This window comes from Macaca thibetana, chromosome 3 (genome assembly GCF_024542745.1).
Source record: "Macaca thibetana thibetana isolate TM-01 chromosome 3, ASM2454274v1, whole genome shotgun sequence".
NCBI lineage: Eukaryota > Metazoa > Chordata > Mammalia > Primates > Cercopithecidae > Macaca > Macaca thibetana.
The window spans coordinates 110,712,975-110,729,444 of NC_065580.1; the positions used below are offsets into that span (position 1 = coordinate 110,712,975).

At 37.1% G+C, this 16,470-nt stretch overlaps 2 protein-coding genes across 11 annotated transcripts in view; one reads left to right on the top strand and one right to left on the bottom strand.

The window, feature by feature from the left end:
* The window catches only part of MPLKIP (M-phase specific PLK1 interacting protein), an 811,813-nt gene that overhangs the window by 333,315 nt on the left and 462,028 nt on the right, over positions 1-16,470 (bottom strand). The gene's annotated exons all lie outside the window — the stretch shown is intronic.
* SUGCT (succinyl-CoA:glutarate-CoA transferase) overlaps positions 1-16,470 on the top strand; it is a 772,786-nt gene that overhangs the window by 331,302 nt on the left and 425,014 nt on the right. For all 7 annotated transcript variants that reach the window (XR_007724059.1, XR_007724060.1, XM_050783317.1 and 4 more), the window contains exon 10: positions 7,442-7,513. Coding sequence is in view for 5 of the 7 variants with exons in the window: in XM_050783317.1 (XP_050639274.1) it covers positions 7,442-7,513 (72 nt within the window). In the remaining 2 variants the exon portion in view is untranslated. The remainder of the gene's footprint in view (positions 1-7,441; positions 7,514-16,470) is intronic.

The window sequence follows — 16,470 nt, forward strand, 5'->3', positions numbered from 1 at the left end:
GGGCCTGAGATTGGAGGATTGCTTGAAGCCAGGATTTTGAGATCAGCCTGTGCAACACAATGAGACTCCATTTGAGTAGTCCTAGCTACTCAGGAGGCTGTGTGAGGAGGATCTGTTAAGCCCAGCAGTTTGAGTCTGCAGTGAGCTAGGATTATACCAGTTAGTGACAGAGAGAGACCCTGTCTCTTAAAAAAACAAAGAAACAAACAAAAATACCTCATTGGGTTTTGTACTTTTCTTTTCCAGTGCCTGTCACTGTTTATAATTACTTATGTGAACGTTTGAGTAGTGTCTGGTACTTTATTAGAATGTATGTCTCATTTGTCTTGTCATTTTCTACCCATTCTACCCAGAGCCTGGCACATATTAAGTTATAACAACAAATATTTGCCAAATACATGAATCAATGTACTTTATGAACTTAGTCAAAAATAATTTTAAAGGTAATTACTGATCATTCCTATTTTAGAGATGTCAAAACTGAGACTCTTAAATTATGTAAGTTGTCTAATATCACACAGGTTAATTATTAATAAATGTCTTGGGTGGGATTCATTTTTCTATTTTATCTTCCAGGCCTTACTGGGGTAAGGTTGGCTTTTTAAGGATCTTAGTTGGACCAGACATTTTCTTCAGAGTTTCAATATGAAATAGGGCTTGATTTGAATACAAAACAAACTAAAAAAAAAAAAAAAACCCTCCAGTTTAAATGAACTTAGAATGTTGAAGCAAATTTTGAAAATGATATTTTGTGTCATTAAAAACAATGCTATTTAAAAATGCTTGTGATAGGATATTAAATGAAAAAAATGCAGTCTAGAAATTAATGTATAGTAACATATTCATGTAATTGCCTGACCAGTTCTTCTTGCCCGTTGCAGAGATGGAGCCAATTTGCTGAAACAAGTGTTACAGTAGAGACAGAGTTCAATAATCACAGGGCCAGAAAGTATGGGAAGTATGGGAGTATGGGAGTTTGGAAGTATGGGAGACATTTCTCAAGTCGGCCTCCCAAACAGCTTGGAGTTTAGCGATTTAAAGAGTAATTTGGCAGGCTAAGGGAGAGGGATTGGGTGCTACTGATTGGTTGGGGATGAAATCTTAGCAGTGTCCAAATTATCTTAGTACTCTGAGTGAGTTTCTGGGTGGGGGTCTCAGGACTGGTTGTATTAGATCCTTCCTATGACTCACGGGTCTGGGTAGAGTTAAATCATTCACCAGAATGCCAAAGTCTGAAAAATATCTCAATTACCAATCTTAGGAGGTTTTGACGATAGTGATGTTATCTGTAGGAGCAATTAGGAAGTCACACACCTTTTGACTTCTGAAATAGTAAATCCTTATAGAAAGGTAAGCAAGGGAACAATGCTGGTTATCATTTAACTAAGCCATGTCTTAGCAGAATTCAAGTCCCTCCTATAATGCTAATGTTGTATCCTTTCATTAGTCTTAAAAGGCAGTTTTGATCCCTGAGCAAGGAGGGCTTCTGGAAGAGACTGTAAAGTTAAAGAAGTCAGTTAGCTTGTGAAATTAGAAACAAGATGGACTCAGTTAGGTTAGATTTCACTCACTGATAATTTTTCTGTCATATTTCTCTCAAAGGTAGTTTCCTTAATAATGTAAAAGCACATACAAAGAAACTAGAAAGAAGAATACTACTTAATAGTTGCTTCTTCTGGGTGATGATATCATGCAGTTTTTTTCCCATCTTATATTTTTCTGTACTTCCCCAATTTTCTATAGTGATAACATATTATTTTTTATTTTTTTTGTCTTTATATAGGACCATTTAGTGCCTTCTTTACTAGAAAAGTTGTTGATGGTAATGTAGCTCATAGACTTTACCTGGGAGTTGAGACTTGCAAAATGGCTTAATTTGGTAGTTTCCAAACCTTGTTAAAAAGCTTAAAAAGTCCCAAATTCTTATAAGAAGCTCATTTTTTAAAAAATTATACTTTAAATTCTAGGGCACATGTTCACAATGTGCAGGTTTGTTACATATGTATACATGTGCCATGTTGGTGTACTGCACCCATTAACTGTCATTTACATTAGGTATATCTCCTAATGCTATCCCTCCCCCTTCCCCCCATCCCATGACAGGCCTTGGTGTATGATGTTCCCCACCCTGTGTCCAAGTGTTCTCATTGTTCCATTTCCACCTATGAGTGAGAACATGCGGTGTTTGGTTTTCTGTCCTTGCAATACTTTGCTCAGAATGATGGTTTCCAGCTTCACCCATGTCCCTACAAAGGACATGAACTCATCCTTTTTTTATGGCTGCATAGTATTCTATGGTGTATATGTGCGGCATTTTCTTAATCCAGTCTATCATTGATGGACATTTGGGTTGGTTCCAAGTCTTTGCTATTGTGAATAGTGCCACAATAAACATATGTGTGCATGTGTCTTTATAGCAGCATGGTTTATAATCCTTTGGGTATATACCTGGTAATGGAATGGCTGGGTCAAATTGTTTTTCTAGTTCTAGATCCTTGAGGAATCACCACACTGTCTTCCACAATGATTGAACTAGCTTACAGTCCCACCAACAGTGTAAAAGTGTTCCTATTTCTCCACATCCTCTCCAGCACCTGTTGTTTCCTGACTTTGTAATGATTGCCATTCTAACCTGTGTGAGATGGTATCTCATTGTAGTTTTGATTTGCATTTCTCTGATGGCCAGTGATGATAAGCATTTTTTCATGTGTCTGTTGGCTGCATAAATGTCTTCTTTTGAGAAGTGTCTGTTCATATCCTTCTTCCACTTTTTGATGGGGTCGTTTGATTTTTTCTTGTAAATTTGTTTAAGTTCTTTGTAGATTCTGGATATTCGCCCTTTGTCAGATGAGTAGATTGTAAAAATTTTCTCCCATTCTGTAGGTTGCCTGTTCACTCTGATGGTAGTTTCTTTTGCTGTACAGAAGCTCTTTAGTTTAATTAGATCCCATTTGTCAATTTTGGCTTCTGTTGCCATTGCTTTTGGTGTTTTAGACATGAAGTCCTTGCCCATGCCTATGTCCTGAATGGTATTGCTTAGGTTTTCTTCCAGGGTTTTTATGATTTCAGGTCTAACATTGAAGTCTTTAATCCATCTTGAATTAATTTTTGTATAAGATGTAAGGAAGGGATCCTGTTTCAGCTTTCTACATATGGCTAGGCAGTTTTCTCAGCACCATTTATTAAATAGGGAATCCTTTCCCCATTTCTTGTTTTTATCAGGTTTGTCAAAGATCAGATGGTTGTAGATGTGTGGTATTATTTCTGAGCGTTCTGTTCTGTTCCATTGGTCTATATCTCTGTTTTGGTTCCAGTACCTTGCTGTTTTGGTTACTATAGCCTTGTAATATAGTTTGAAGTCAGGTAGCATGATGCCTCCAGCTTTGTTCTTTTGGGTTAGGATTGTCTTGTCAATGCAGGTTCTTTTGTGGTTCCATATGAACTTTAAAGTAGTTTTTCCAATTCTGTGAAGAAAGTCATTGGTAGCTTGATGGGGATGGCATTGAATCTATAAATTACCTTGGGTAGTATGGCCATTTTCATGATATTGATTCTTCCTCTCCATGAGCACAGATTGTTCTTCCATTTGTTTGTGTCATCTTTTATTTTGTTGAGCAGTGGTTTGTAGTTCTCCCTGAAGAGGTCCTTCACATCCCTTGTAAGTTGGATTCCTAGTTATTTGATTCTCTTTGAAGCAATTGTGAATGGGAGTTCACTCATGATTTGACCCTCTTTTTGTCTGTTATTGGTGTATAGGAATACTTGTGATTTTTGCACATTGATTTTGTATCCTGAGACTTTGCTGAAGTTGCTTATCAGCTTAAGGAGATTTTGGGCTGAGACGATGGGGTTTTCTAAATATACAATCATGTCATCTGGAAACAGGTACGATTTGACTTTGTTTTCCTGATTGAATACCCTTTATCTCTTTCTCTTGCTTGATTGCCCTGGCCAGAACTTCCAACACTATGTTGAATAGGAGTAGTGAGAGAGGGCACCCCTGTCTTGTGCCAGTTTTCAAAGGGAATGCTTCCAGTTTTTGTCCTTTCAGTATGATATTGGCTGTGGGTTTGTCATAAATAGCTCTTATTATTTTGAGATACGTCCCGTCAATACCGAATTTATTGAGAGTTTTTAGCATGAAGGGCTGTTGAATTTTGTCGAAGGCCTTTTCTGCATCTATTGAGATAATCATGTGGTTTTTGTCTTTGGTTCTGTTTATATGATGGATTACGTTTATTGATTTGTGTTTGTTGAACCAGCCTTGCATCCCAGGGATGAAGCCCTCTTGATCATGGTGGATAAGCTTTCTGATATGCTGCTAGATTTGGTGCAGAAGGCAAGAAATAACTAAGATCAGAGCAGAACTGAAGGAGATAGAGACACAAAAACCCTTCAAAAAATCAATGAATTCAGGAGCTGGTTTTTTGAAAAGATCAACAAAATTGATAGACCGCTAGCAAGACTAATAAAGAAGAAAAGAGAGAAGAATCAAATAGGTGCAATAAAAAATGATAAAGGGGATATCATCACCAATCCCACAGAAATACAAACTACCAACAGAGAATACTATAAACACTCTATGCAAATAAACTAGAAAGTCTAGAAGAAATGGATAAATTCCTGGACACTTACACCCTCCCAAGACTAAACGAGGAAGAAGTTGAATCCCTGAATAGACCAATAACAGGCTCTGAAATTGAGGCAATAATTAATAGCCCACCAACCAAAAAAGTCCAGGACCAGATGGATTCACAGCCGAATTCTACCAGAGGTACAAAGAGGAGCTGGTACCATTCCTTCTGATGCTATTCCAATCAATTGAAAAAGAGGGAATCCTCCCTAACTCGTTTTATGAGGTCAGCATCATCCTGATACCAAAGCCTGGCAGAGACACAACAAAAAAAGAGAATTTTTGACCAATATCCCTGATGAACATTGATGCAAAAGTCCTCAATAACATATTATTTTTTAAAGTTCTTATTTAAAATATGTTTATTAAATAAATACTGTAGCAGTAACAAGGAATAGATAATTATTAAAAAGAACTCCTAATCTTACCTGAATGTTTATAAAATCTATTTGATGATCTTTAGGCTGGCTGATTGTATTCTGAGACTCAGCTGCCATGAGTTCTTCACTTTTCAATGATCATTGACTAGTTACCTTTGCTTAAAACTATTGTGCTTGCTGGTTTATTATAAAGGATATTAACAAGTGTCCACATGGAGAGATGTGTAGGGTAAGATATAGGGAGGGGTATGCACCTTCCATTCCCTCCCAGGGCATGCCATCCTTTAGGAACCTCTGCATGTTCAGCTATCTAGAAGCTTCTTAAACATTTTAAACTTTTATATTGATAAAATATATATTTAAATATATTTTGGAGGCTGCAGGGAAACATTTGCATTTCTTTACTTATGAAAAGGAAATGAACACCCCAGAAAATATAAACTTACTGGACATGTCACTGATCCAAAATTTGTAAAGCCTTTCTTCACGTTATACGTTCCAACACAGATTGTTACTTCACATTTACTTATTCACCCCCCACCTCACCCTTCTCCACAAAAAAGGAAGCAAACAACCTGTATAACTTCACAGTTGTCAATGGTTCCTTGCAATACTTCAGCTCTAAATCCTTTGTACCTCACCCACAGCTTTGTTGCAGATATTCTTTCTGTAGTCTGAGAAACACTAATGCATTGTCTATGACACTAACTTTACTTTTGCCCTCATGGACAAGAGAGAATGTTTAAAAGAGTTTATGTGATATCTCCTTAATAGCATTCCTTACCAAACCAAGCAACAATGTAAATAGAATAAAACCTTGTTATAATGTATTACTTGACATCTATTTTAGCTACCATTGTGCTATCTGGAAGCAATCATTTGGTTGATTCATTAGCATTTACCTACTATTTATTAATTGCCTGACATTCTTCAGATATCATGTTAGGATGATGAAGACTGAAATGAAGACATGACCAATACAATCTCCCAGTTCCACTCAATCAGCACTGTATAAAAGAACTTTGTGATGATGGAAATACTCTCTGTCTGTGCTGGCTAATACAATAGCCACTATCCACATGTGGCTATTGAATGCCTGACATTTAGCTAGTGTGACTAGGGATCTGAATTGTTAATTGTTAATAACAGCTTTATTGGAATGTACTTCACATACCGTATAATTCACCCATTTATAGTGCACAATCCAGTGATTTTTAGTGTATTCAGAGTTGTGCAAGCATCAGTCAATTTTAGAACATTTTCATTGCCCTGAAAAGAAACCCAGTATTCATTAACAATCACTCCCCATCTTCCCCCAGCTTCCACTGCTTTATGCAGCCACTAGTGTTTTTTTCTGTCTTGATGGGTTTGCCTATTTTAGTCATTTCATATAAATAGAATCACAATATTTGACCTTTAGTGACTGGCTAATTTAATTTCAATTTATTTAAATTTAATGATCACATGTGGCTAGTGGCTACTATAATAAGCAAGTGAAGTGAAAGATCAAAGACAGATGCTTAAGAAATGCTGAAGGCTCAGGAGAAGAAATTCCTGCAGAATACTACAAGATATAGTATTTTATTTTGTACATTATAATGAATTTTCTTTATTTTTTTGAATCACTCTTTTTTATTTTTTTTGACAAATGTTGTAACAGCGGAAGAGCTAGGAAATGCTTAGAACGATCTAAATGAAACCAACTATCCATATATAAAAGAAAAAGGGCCAGGCACTGTGGCTAATGCCTGTAATCCCAGCACTTTGGGAAGCCGACGTGGGCAGATCTTGAGCCCAGGAGTTTAAGACCAGCCTGGGCAACATATTGAGACCCCATCTCTACAAAAAGGACAAAATTAGCTGGGCATGGTGCCATGCACCTGTAGTCCCAGATACCCAGGAGGCTGAAGCAGGAGGATTGCTTAAACCTGGGAGGTGGAACAGTAAGCTGAGATCATGCCATTGTACTCCATCCTGGGAGCCTGGGTGACAGAGCCAGACCCTTTCATCAAATATATATATATATACACACACACATACACACACACACAGACACACACACACATATACATACATACGTGTGTACATATATGTGTGTGTTTGTATATAGATACATATATATTGAGAGAGAGTGAGATCTATTCTGTGATGATGGAAATATTCTGTCTGTGCTGGCTAATACAATAGCCACTAGTCACATGTGGCTATTGAATGTTTGACATTTAGCCAGTGTGTATATATGTAGTATATCTTTTGCAGAAGATATACTATATATATACATATATGAAAAAGATACAAATTAATTGTTATTGAATTAATAACATTGCTTTAGAACAAGCTTTCTATATAGATATTTTAGAAATTAAAGTAAACTTTTGTGGTCTTGTCAACATATAAATAATATTTCCCATGTATTTATTTCTTTTAGGCTTTTAAAACCAAGGATGGCTATATCGTAGTTGGAGCAGGAAATAACCAGCAGTTTGCCACTGTGTGCAAGGTAATCTATAATTATTGGGATTGGTCTATGATCTTGTACAAAGCCAGGGAAAATTTAGTTTTGCCCAGGTCATAACCAACTTAGGCCCCCTGTGTTAGCACCTAAAAGTATAGGATTTTTATGCTTATAAAGGATAAGGCAGAGTCCAAATTAGCATTCTGTGTTTTTTTGTGGTATCTGACTGCATTTTAAAATGAAGAATCGTAGTAGCTTAAATTGTCCTAAAACTTGACCTGCCTACCATTCCAAACAAAATGGGTGAAAAAAAATCATTTTTAAAGGGACTTTTAACACTGGTATTTTTTTCTTTTTTCCCCTCCCTCCTTCCCTTCCTGCCTTCCTTTCTTCCTTTCGTTCTCTACCTTCTTCTTTTACTATATCAGGTTAATTGGACCCATATATAGTTAAGCTACTCCCATATTTATTTTATTTACTACTGGAAATTTTGAAACTGTTTTTCAACTTAACTTTTATTTAATGAGTACCTTTCTGAAGAATTTATGTTTCAAGGTTTTAGGAATTAAGATTATATTAAAATTGTTCCTTCTCAACAAGGCCTTAAAATAAAGGCCTTGGAATCATTTTAAATAATTTATTCTTAGGGATATTCTAAACTTGTAGCATTTATTAGACTTAGCGATCTCGGAACACTGCAACCTCCACCTCCTTGCTTCAAGCGATTCTCCTGCCTCAGCCTCCAGAGGAGCTGGGATTACAGGTGCACGTCACCATGCCTGGCTATTTTTGTGTTTTTAGTAGAGATGAGGTTTCACCATGCTGGCCAGGCTGGTCTCAAACTCCTGACCTCAATCGATCTGCCCACCTCAGCCTCCCAAAGTTCTAGGATTACAGGTGGAACCACTGCACCTGGCCTACTAGACTTTTTTTTTTTTTTTTTACTTGATGTTTATATGAGTTACCAAGACTTTGGTGTTTTGTTTTAATTTTAGAACTTAGGTATCTGTTCATTTTTTCTAGTTTTAATCCAGGGAATGTTTATTTTTATTTTTCTTAAATATATCCAAAGGCCTTGCCTGTTAAGGATTTTTTTCTTTCTTTTCTTTTTATTTTTTGAGAAACAATCAGTTTTTATACTAAATTTTACCATGAGCTTTTGGTGTTATTAAAGATGACTATGAGGGCCGGGTGCGGTGGCTCACGCCTGCAATCCCAGCACTTTGACAGACCGAGAGGTGGGCAGATTGCCTGAGCTCAGGAGTTCGTGACCAGCCTGAGCAACATGGTGAAACCCAGTCTCTACTAAAATACAAACAGCCGGGCATGGTGGCCATGCGCCTGTAGTCCCAGCTACTCAGGAAGCTGAGGTAGGAGAATTGCTTGAATCCAGGAGTCAGAGGTTGCAGTGAGCTGAGATTGCACCATGGCACTGGAACCTAGGGACAGAGGGAGACTCTGTCTCAAAAAAAAAAAAAAAAAAAAAAAAAAAAAAAAAAGATGCCTATGAAATCCTGAATCTCATTTACTGTAGTTAACTTATTATGTACAAAAATTATTTATTACTGTGCCTCTTTTGTATGAGAAGTTAGGGAGCAGAGCTAAAAACCACAGCAAAGGGGTGGGAAGGACCATGGAGAAGGTGACAAATGGAGACAGTTCTGATTGCAGGAAGGGCTGAAACATCTGAGGTGGGAAAGAGGGGAGCCTTTTAAATGGTGACTCTGAGTAAATGTAGGGAAAATCGATTCAAACATTTGATCTGGGATCAAAGAATCTTTATTATGAACGGTCAATGTTAAAAATATGAAACATACGGAAGCTGTTGCCTGTGAAGTCATTTGCGTACTCTAACTGCAGAGATGTAAAAGCCAGTTCATTCCTATAAACGAGTACAGATTTTCTTCCTGGGCCATATGTTTTGGAGTTTTCTTTCTCCAGAAAGTGGTGGGGTTGGGGGTGGGAGGACCTGGCAGCGAAAATTACTGCTTGACATACTCTTTAGTTTTGAAAATAACTGTACTGAATTCTTTGTATTTTTGATTCATTACTGCTGATCAAGTTAACACTTTTGAACTTCCTCATAAATATCCATAAGAACAGTTTTCAACAAAGGTTCTTATTTCAAAGCAGACTATTTGTCAGAAGTTTTAGTATTGGAATATGACTTATTGTTATGGTGTGTTATAAAACATTGCTTATAAAGGAGACTATTGGAGGGCCTTAGGAATGGCACACTTGACCTTGATTTTCCCATATGAGAGTTAGGAATGATAATCCCTGATATGAGCCATTAATCCAATGTCTATAAAACTCTTTGAGATTCTCAGAAGATTTATGTGTACAGGATTCTTGAGTTATTTACATTATTAGCTAGGCATCCTGTGTGAATGTTGCAATCTGATTGACTTTTTCAAATCTTTGTAATTACACCCTTACATGTAAACTTGTCCTAAACACCTTCTTACCTAAGAAAAATCATCTGTTCCTTCATTCTGATGCAAGGTTTTCTTCCTTCCCAGTTATGTGTAGTGTGTGGATTTCTTCTAAGCTGTTTTTTTTACTCATATTTATTTATTACTGAGGGCCTTGTTATTCAAACCGGGCTTATAGAAGATGGGGTTCCTAGTTCTTCACAGTGAGCCCCTCAAAACTGTTGTTTTGTCAAGTACACTCCATCAGGAAAGATGGGACAGCTTTACTTCCTGGGGAGAAATGTGGCAGTACTGTCTGTGACAAATGAATGGAATTGACTTATGCTTAGTCTCTTTCCAAAATAGAATTCATATAGTGATTGATTGATAATTCTTGGGGAGGAGCTGTATTAGCGAGCTTTCATTGTAAGGAGTTGGATGAGAGTAAGAATGTTGGGTTCCAGTGTGAGGTTCCAGAAAATCTTCTTGTGTATAAAGTGAATCTTGTTCATAACAAGTCCTACTTAATGTTCCTTACCATGATATGGCAAAGTAAGAAAGTGAGCATATGTAAGCTATTTTAAGCCGATGGATGCCACCCCTAATGGGTATTCCTATATGAAATATTGAATATTGATATCCTTTTGAAAGTAATGTAGATCGAAGGCTTCTTTTGTTGGAGAGACTATACATTGGTTCTCAATGTAGTATGCATAGGAACGTTATTTAACACTATTCCCAAAGATTTTACTTTAGTATGTCTGGGGTGAGATAGAGGAAACTTCAGTTTTAAGAAGGACTGTAGGTGATTTTGGAGCAGGTTTTTAAACCGCCTGCTCCAAAATATAATATATCCAAGGTATAATGTTTAAGGCCTACTATAAGTCTTGTTAGTAGGTAGGTGAACGCTGTCAAGGTCCTTCATCTTTTCTAAGCATCTGTTCTCCTATGTATAAAATGAAGATTATAATATGTAATTATACTTATATACAACTTAGGGGTTTGGAAAATGTTAGAGAAGTGAAGCACTTAGAATAGGCCTTGCTCATATGTACTTAATAAATGACATCTATGAAAATTAGATGTGAAGATTCTGGTTCTGAGGAGGATAGAGTAAATACACTTTTCCCACTTACCCTGAGCACGGTGATCATACTTGGACAGAATTACATGAGTCCATGAAGCATGTATTAAAAGACTTTGAAAAGTAAATAGTAAGAGATTTAGGGGAGAACACCCAAATTTGAAGTACCTCTAACCGGCAGTCAACTTAACAAGCTTTTCCCTCCAGTTATTCCTTCACTCGAGTATAGTTGAACCTGAAACCTGGAAGTGAGCACCAGGCAACGCAGCAGATATCCAGGAAATGCTCTTTATTCCTGGGGCAAAGAACATGAAAAAGTGAGCTGTAATGTCAGAGAGAGTATGGATATAGTTTGTTTTCCCTTCCTTTCCATTTTCTTATGTCCCAGACCCCAAGTAATCCTGTATTGGAAACAGCAGATGAGCAGGAGCCAACTTTGCGAAAGAAGAACTTTCTTCATTGATCCCAAAGAAAGGAGTGATTCCTTGTTGCTTTTTTCCCCTTCATCCTCCCATTGCATGGCCTCTGCCCTGAAACCATGCTGGGGAGTGGGATAACTAAAGCAGGAACCCCAGGCAACTGGAAAATGCTAGAGAGATTGCCAAGAGAAGATCTTGACGCTATCCTTTATGTTGTTTATGAACTCTTGGGATCACCCCTTACTTGCATATGCACTAATTTGATCCTAATCAGCATACCAAAGATGATAGGAACTGTATTAATAAATAGACAACTGCCCAGGTTGTCGTATGACCATTAGGTTTGGCACATACTAGTCAGATTCAAATAACACTGCAAAGGCTTTGAAAACTTAATCAACATGAGAATCAGAGCACACAGAAGTTGGGTTAGAACTGGCAGCTTGGATGTAACCAGGTCAATTGTCTGCTAAATCAGCAAGAGTGAAAATTCTCCTTATAATTTAAACAAGACTCAGTGGCTCATAATATAATGTTCAAAATGTCCAGGATACAATCTATTATTACTCAGCATATGAAGAACCAGAACTTGCATGAGAAAAGGCCATCAATGCCAATGCAAAGATGATGCAGATGTTGGAATTAACTTACAAAGATGTTCACATAGTTATTATAACAATGTTCTAAAAAGCATCACAAATACCATTTAAATAAATGGGATATAGAAATATTCAGCAAAGAAATACAAGATATGAAGAAGAACCGAAGGGAAAATTAAAAACTTAAAAGTATAATAACCAAGAAAAAAATTACACCTCACCGGTTGAGCTCAATAGTGCAATGAAGATGACAAGGAACTTAAAGATAGATCAATAGAAATTATTCAATGTGAACAATAGAGAGAACAAAAGATAGCTCCTTCCTACTCAAAACAAGAAATAACAGATCCTCAGGAACCTGTGCAACAATAACAAAAAGCCCAATATTTATGTCATTGTAGTCCCAGAATGAGGGGAGAAAGTGTACATGCTGGAAAATATTTGAAGAAATAACAATTGTATATATACCAAATTTGGTAACAGTTAAATGCCCATAGATTTAATAATTTTGGCAAACCATAAATGGGATAAACTGAAACAAATCTATGCATGAAAACATAATGTGTCCCTTAACAACAGGTATATGTCCTGAGAAATGTGTCAGTTGGTGGTGGCGTGTGAATATCGGAGTGTACTTACACAAACCTAGATGGTATAGCCTGCTACACACTTAGGCTATATGGGATAGCCTGTTCCTCCTAGGCTATAAATCTGTACAGCATGTACATGTTACTGTACTCAATACTATAGGCAGTTGTAACACAATGGATACACAAAAATCATCCAGAAAAACACTCAGAGGACAAAAAGAATGTATTATCTATGAGGGATCAGTGACTCAATTAACTGCATATTTTTTTGTCAGAAATTAATGCTAGGGAAGAAGTGGTACAACATGTTTAAAAGGCTGAATGGAAAGAAATGCCAACCTAGATTTCAATATCCAGTAGAAATATCCTTAAGAAATGAAGGTTAAATAAAGACATTCTGTATAAAGGAAAACCAAGCTGACTTGCTCTAAAATAATTTTTCAAGGAATTTTTTCATTTACAGAAGATAAATGTTGTCAGAAGGGAACTGGAAACATGAGAAATGAAGGAAAAGCAACATAAATAGTAAATATCTGGGTGAATACAATGGTCTGTTCTTTTCCTAGTGAATTCTTTGAAATATTTGATGGGTGAAAGCAAACATTAAGATACTGTCTGATGGGATTTTCAGTGTATGTAGATCTAACGTACAGATAAATACAACATAAAATGGGGAGAGTAAAGGGACTATATTGCAGTAAGTTTGCTATATTCCACTTGAAGTGGTAAAATTTTGATTCTAACTACACTGTGAAAAGTATATGCATTATGATCCCCTAAGCAATAAACATCTATCATTAAACATCTATGCAGAAATATAGCCAAAATCAAAATAGGTAAATGTAATAGTAACAACTCTAAAGAATACCAGAAAGCAAAACACGAATAAACGGAAAAAAGAATAAACTGATAGATCTAATTCATTCAAAAATATGAATAACATTAAATGTGAATGATCTTAATATTATGAATTAAAACAAGTTGTCAGAAAAAAATGACCCAACTCTATGCTGTCCAATGCATATTTGAAATTCACATCAAATATAATGATACTGTCAAGTTAAAGTAAGAGGATGGAAAAATATACAAACACAAACAAAAGGTGCAAACGCTAATGAAAAGAAAGCTGGAGTGGGGCTATATTAATTATGGACCAATTTTTGTCATCTCAGAAAACTTGTTTGCAACAAATTCTTGTGCAAATACTTATTTAACATTTATACCGGCAGAGGGAAGATCAGATGATCTGAATTTGTTGAGAAATTGTGAAACCTCACATTTCACGAGAGAGATGTTGCCTTTTCCTTTATCTAAAAACTAGATTCCAGTAGTTCTTATGCTGCAAGTGATTCTCTGTTTCTGCACCTTCCTGCATATGCAAAGATCTTTTATTTCAGTACTGAGTTATATTTTCTATTATACTGGATGCCATTTTAAATGGCAATTAAACTTAACATGTGTTGTATCAGTAATGCACATAAAGTGATGGCGGTGTATATGAACATTATGACTTACAGTCAATGACAACTCTTCATAATTTTCTCCTGACAAACAACTCTTTCAAGAGACCATATAGCTTTTAAGAAGCACCTATATATTTTATTTATTTATTTTTATTTATGAGATGGAGTCTCACACTGTTGCCCAGGCTGGAGTGCAGTGGTGTGATCTTGGCTCACAGCAACCTCCGCCTCCTGGGTTCAAATGATTCTTGTGCCTCAGCCCCCTGAGTAGCTGGGATTACAGGCACCCACTGTCATGCCCGGCTAATTGTTGTATTTGTAGTAGAGATGCAGTTTCACCATGTTGGCCAGGTTGATCTCCAACTCCTGACCTCAGGTGATCCACCCGCTTCGGCCTCCCAAAAGTGCTGGGATTATAGGCATGAGCCACCGTGCCTGGCTGCAGCTAAAAAGTGATTTTAGACACAATGGAATAAGGTATATGCAAAAAATAATGTCTGAAATATCATACACCTGGAAGTGTTCACATTGTTTATCTGTGAGCTTGTCAGTTGAAGAATGTGTTGTCAGCATTTGGGCTATACCAGTGAACAAAACATTTAAAATATTTTGACTTTGTGAAGCTTACATTTTAGCAGGGCAGACAGATATGGAGTAATAAACATGATAAATATGTTAGGTGATAAATATTATGGGAAAAAATGGGCAAGGGAAGAGGGAATCAGGGGAGTCAGTGTTGAGTGGGGTGGGGTGGCCTGTGGTGGGGGTAGGGTAATCAGGTGGGGGTAGTTGCATTAAGAAGTTGAATTTGAGTTGACTCAACAAAGGAAAGGAGGAGCTAGTCGACTAGATGTCTGGTGGAAGATGTTCCAAGCAAAGGAATAGCTATTTTAAAACTCCTGAGGCTGAAGTGGAATAGACATGTTCCTAGTCCAGCAAGAAGATGAAATGGCTGCAGCAATGAGCAAGGGAGGAGAGCATGGTAAGAGGTGATGTTAGAGAGGTAATAGCACCATATCGTGTAGAACTTTTCAGACTATCTTAAGGATTTTGGTTTTTGCTATAAGGGGGGCTTTAGATGACAGGCATGTTAAAACACTTGCAGTTTTTATTATCATGGGTCTTCATTATTTTTTCTCTCTTTTCCCCTTTTTAGAAAATGTTTGTCACTCAGTTTATGGTGTTTTGTTATTTTCTTTCTTTTTGTTTTTGCCAATGTCTCTTCATTTTTTTTTTGCGGAACCCTCCCTCCTTTCTTGTTTGAACCAATATATGCTTTTTAAAAATTTCTGGCCAGAATCTGTGGTTCATGCCTGTAATCCCAGCATTTTGGGATGCTGAAGTGGGTGGGTTGTTTGATGTCAGGAGTTCAAGACAAGCCTGACCAACATGGTGAAAACCTGTCTCTACTAAAAATCCAAAAAATTAGTCGGGCATGATGGCATGCATGCCTGTAATCCCAGCTACTCAGGAGGCTGAGGCAGGAGAATCCGTTGAATCTGGGAGGCGGAGGTTGCAGTGAGCTGAGATCGTGCCACTGCACTCCAGCCTGGGCAACAGTGTGAGACTCTGTCTCAAAAAAAAAAAAATTCTTTTGGGGGAAACAGTACCTAGTTGGAATACTTCACATTTATTTACTGCTTAATATGTCAAGCATTTTCATGTGCATTGTTTTGTTTTATTCCAGGCAGCACTCTTTTTAAATTTAAGCTCCAAAATAATAGTTATGATCACAGTCCTTGAAGCTGTCTCTCTAGAAACATTTTGAATGTTAGCTGGCATAGTTGAAGATGGAAGGATTATTACTTTGGCCAACAATTTCACACCATCTTTGAAACAGAAAAGAGTCCCATTAAGTCAAATACAGTGGACACATGGGCATTCCAGTTACCCTTAAGTGTGGTCACTGTGTAATTTTTTGTTGCTGATGGTGCTTTTTGGGTAAGGCCAAGTTTGTAAATTTAACCTGTGACTTAGTGAAGACACTTGCTTTTTTTTTTGGAATGACTTATTCACTCTTAGGGAGGGAGGGTGTCTAACTGCTAGACAAGGCTTGAGGCCAATTCTTGGATCAGGTGTTGTGACAGGGAGATTTCTAGAAAGGGTGCTGTATGTGGTGTTGGTTTTTAAAATCTGGGAGATTAATGCTGTCTTTATTATTCCTAAAGGAAATAACTGAAACATGTGAAAGAAATTACACCACTGAGATGGTCTCTTTACTCAGGGGAATCTTCTTCACTTCTCTCTCCTTTGCAAATACATTAATAAAGACAATGAAGCTTTCTGTAGGCCGCATGGCCTGCCCCCAGGCTGTAAATGCTCCTTGTAACTTTCCAACACAACTGCCAAGCACTGCCTCTACACAGTCTTTGTAAAACTTTTCCATTCCAAATCCACTTGGTACTTTCATTATAGTCTTGTTAACATTGAACG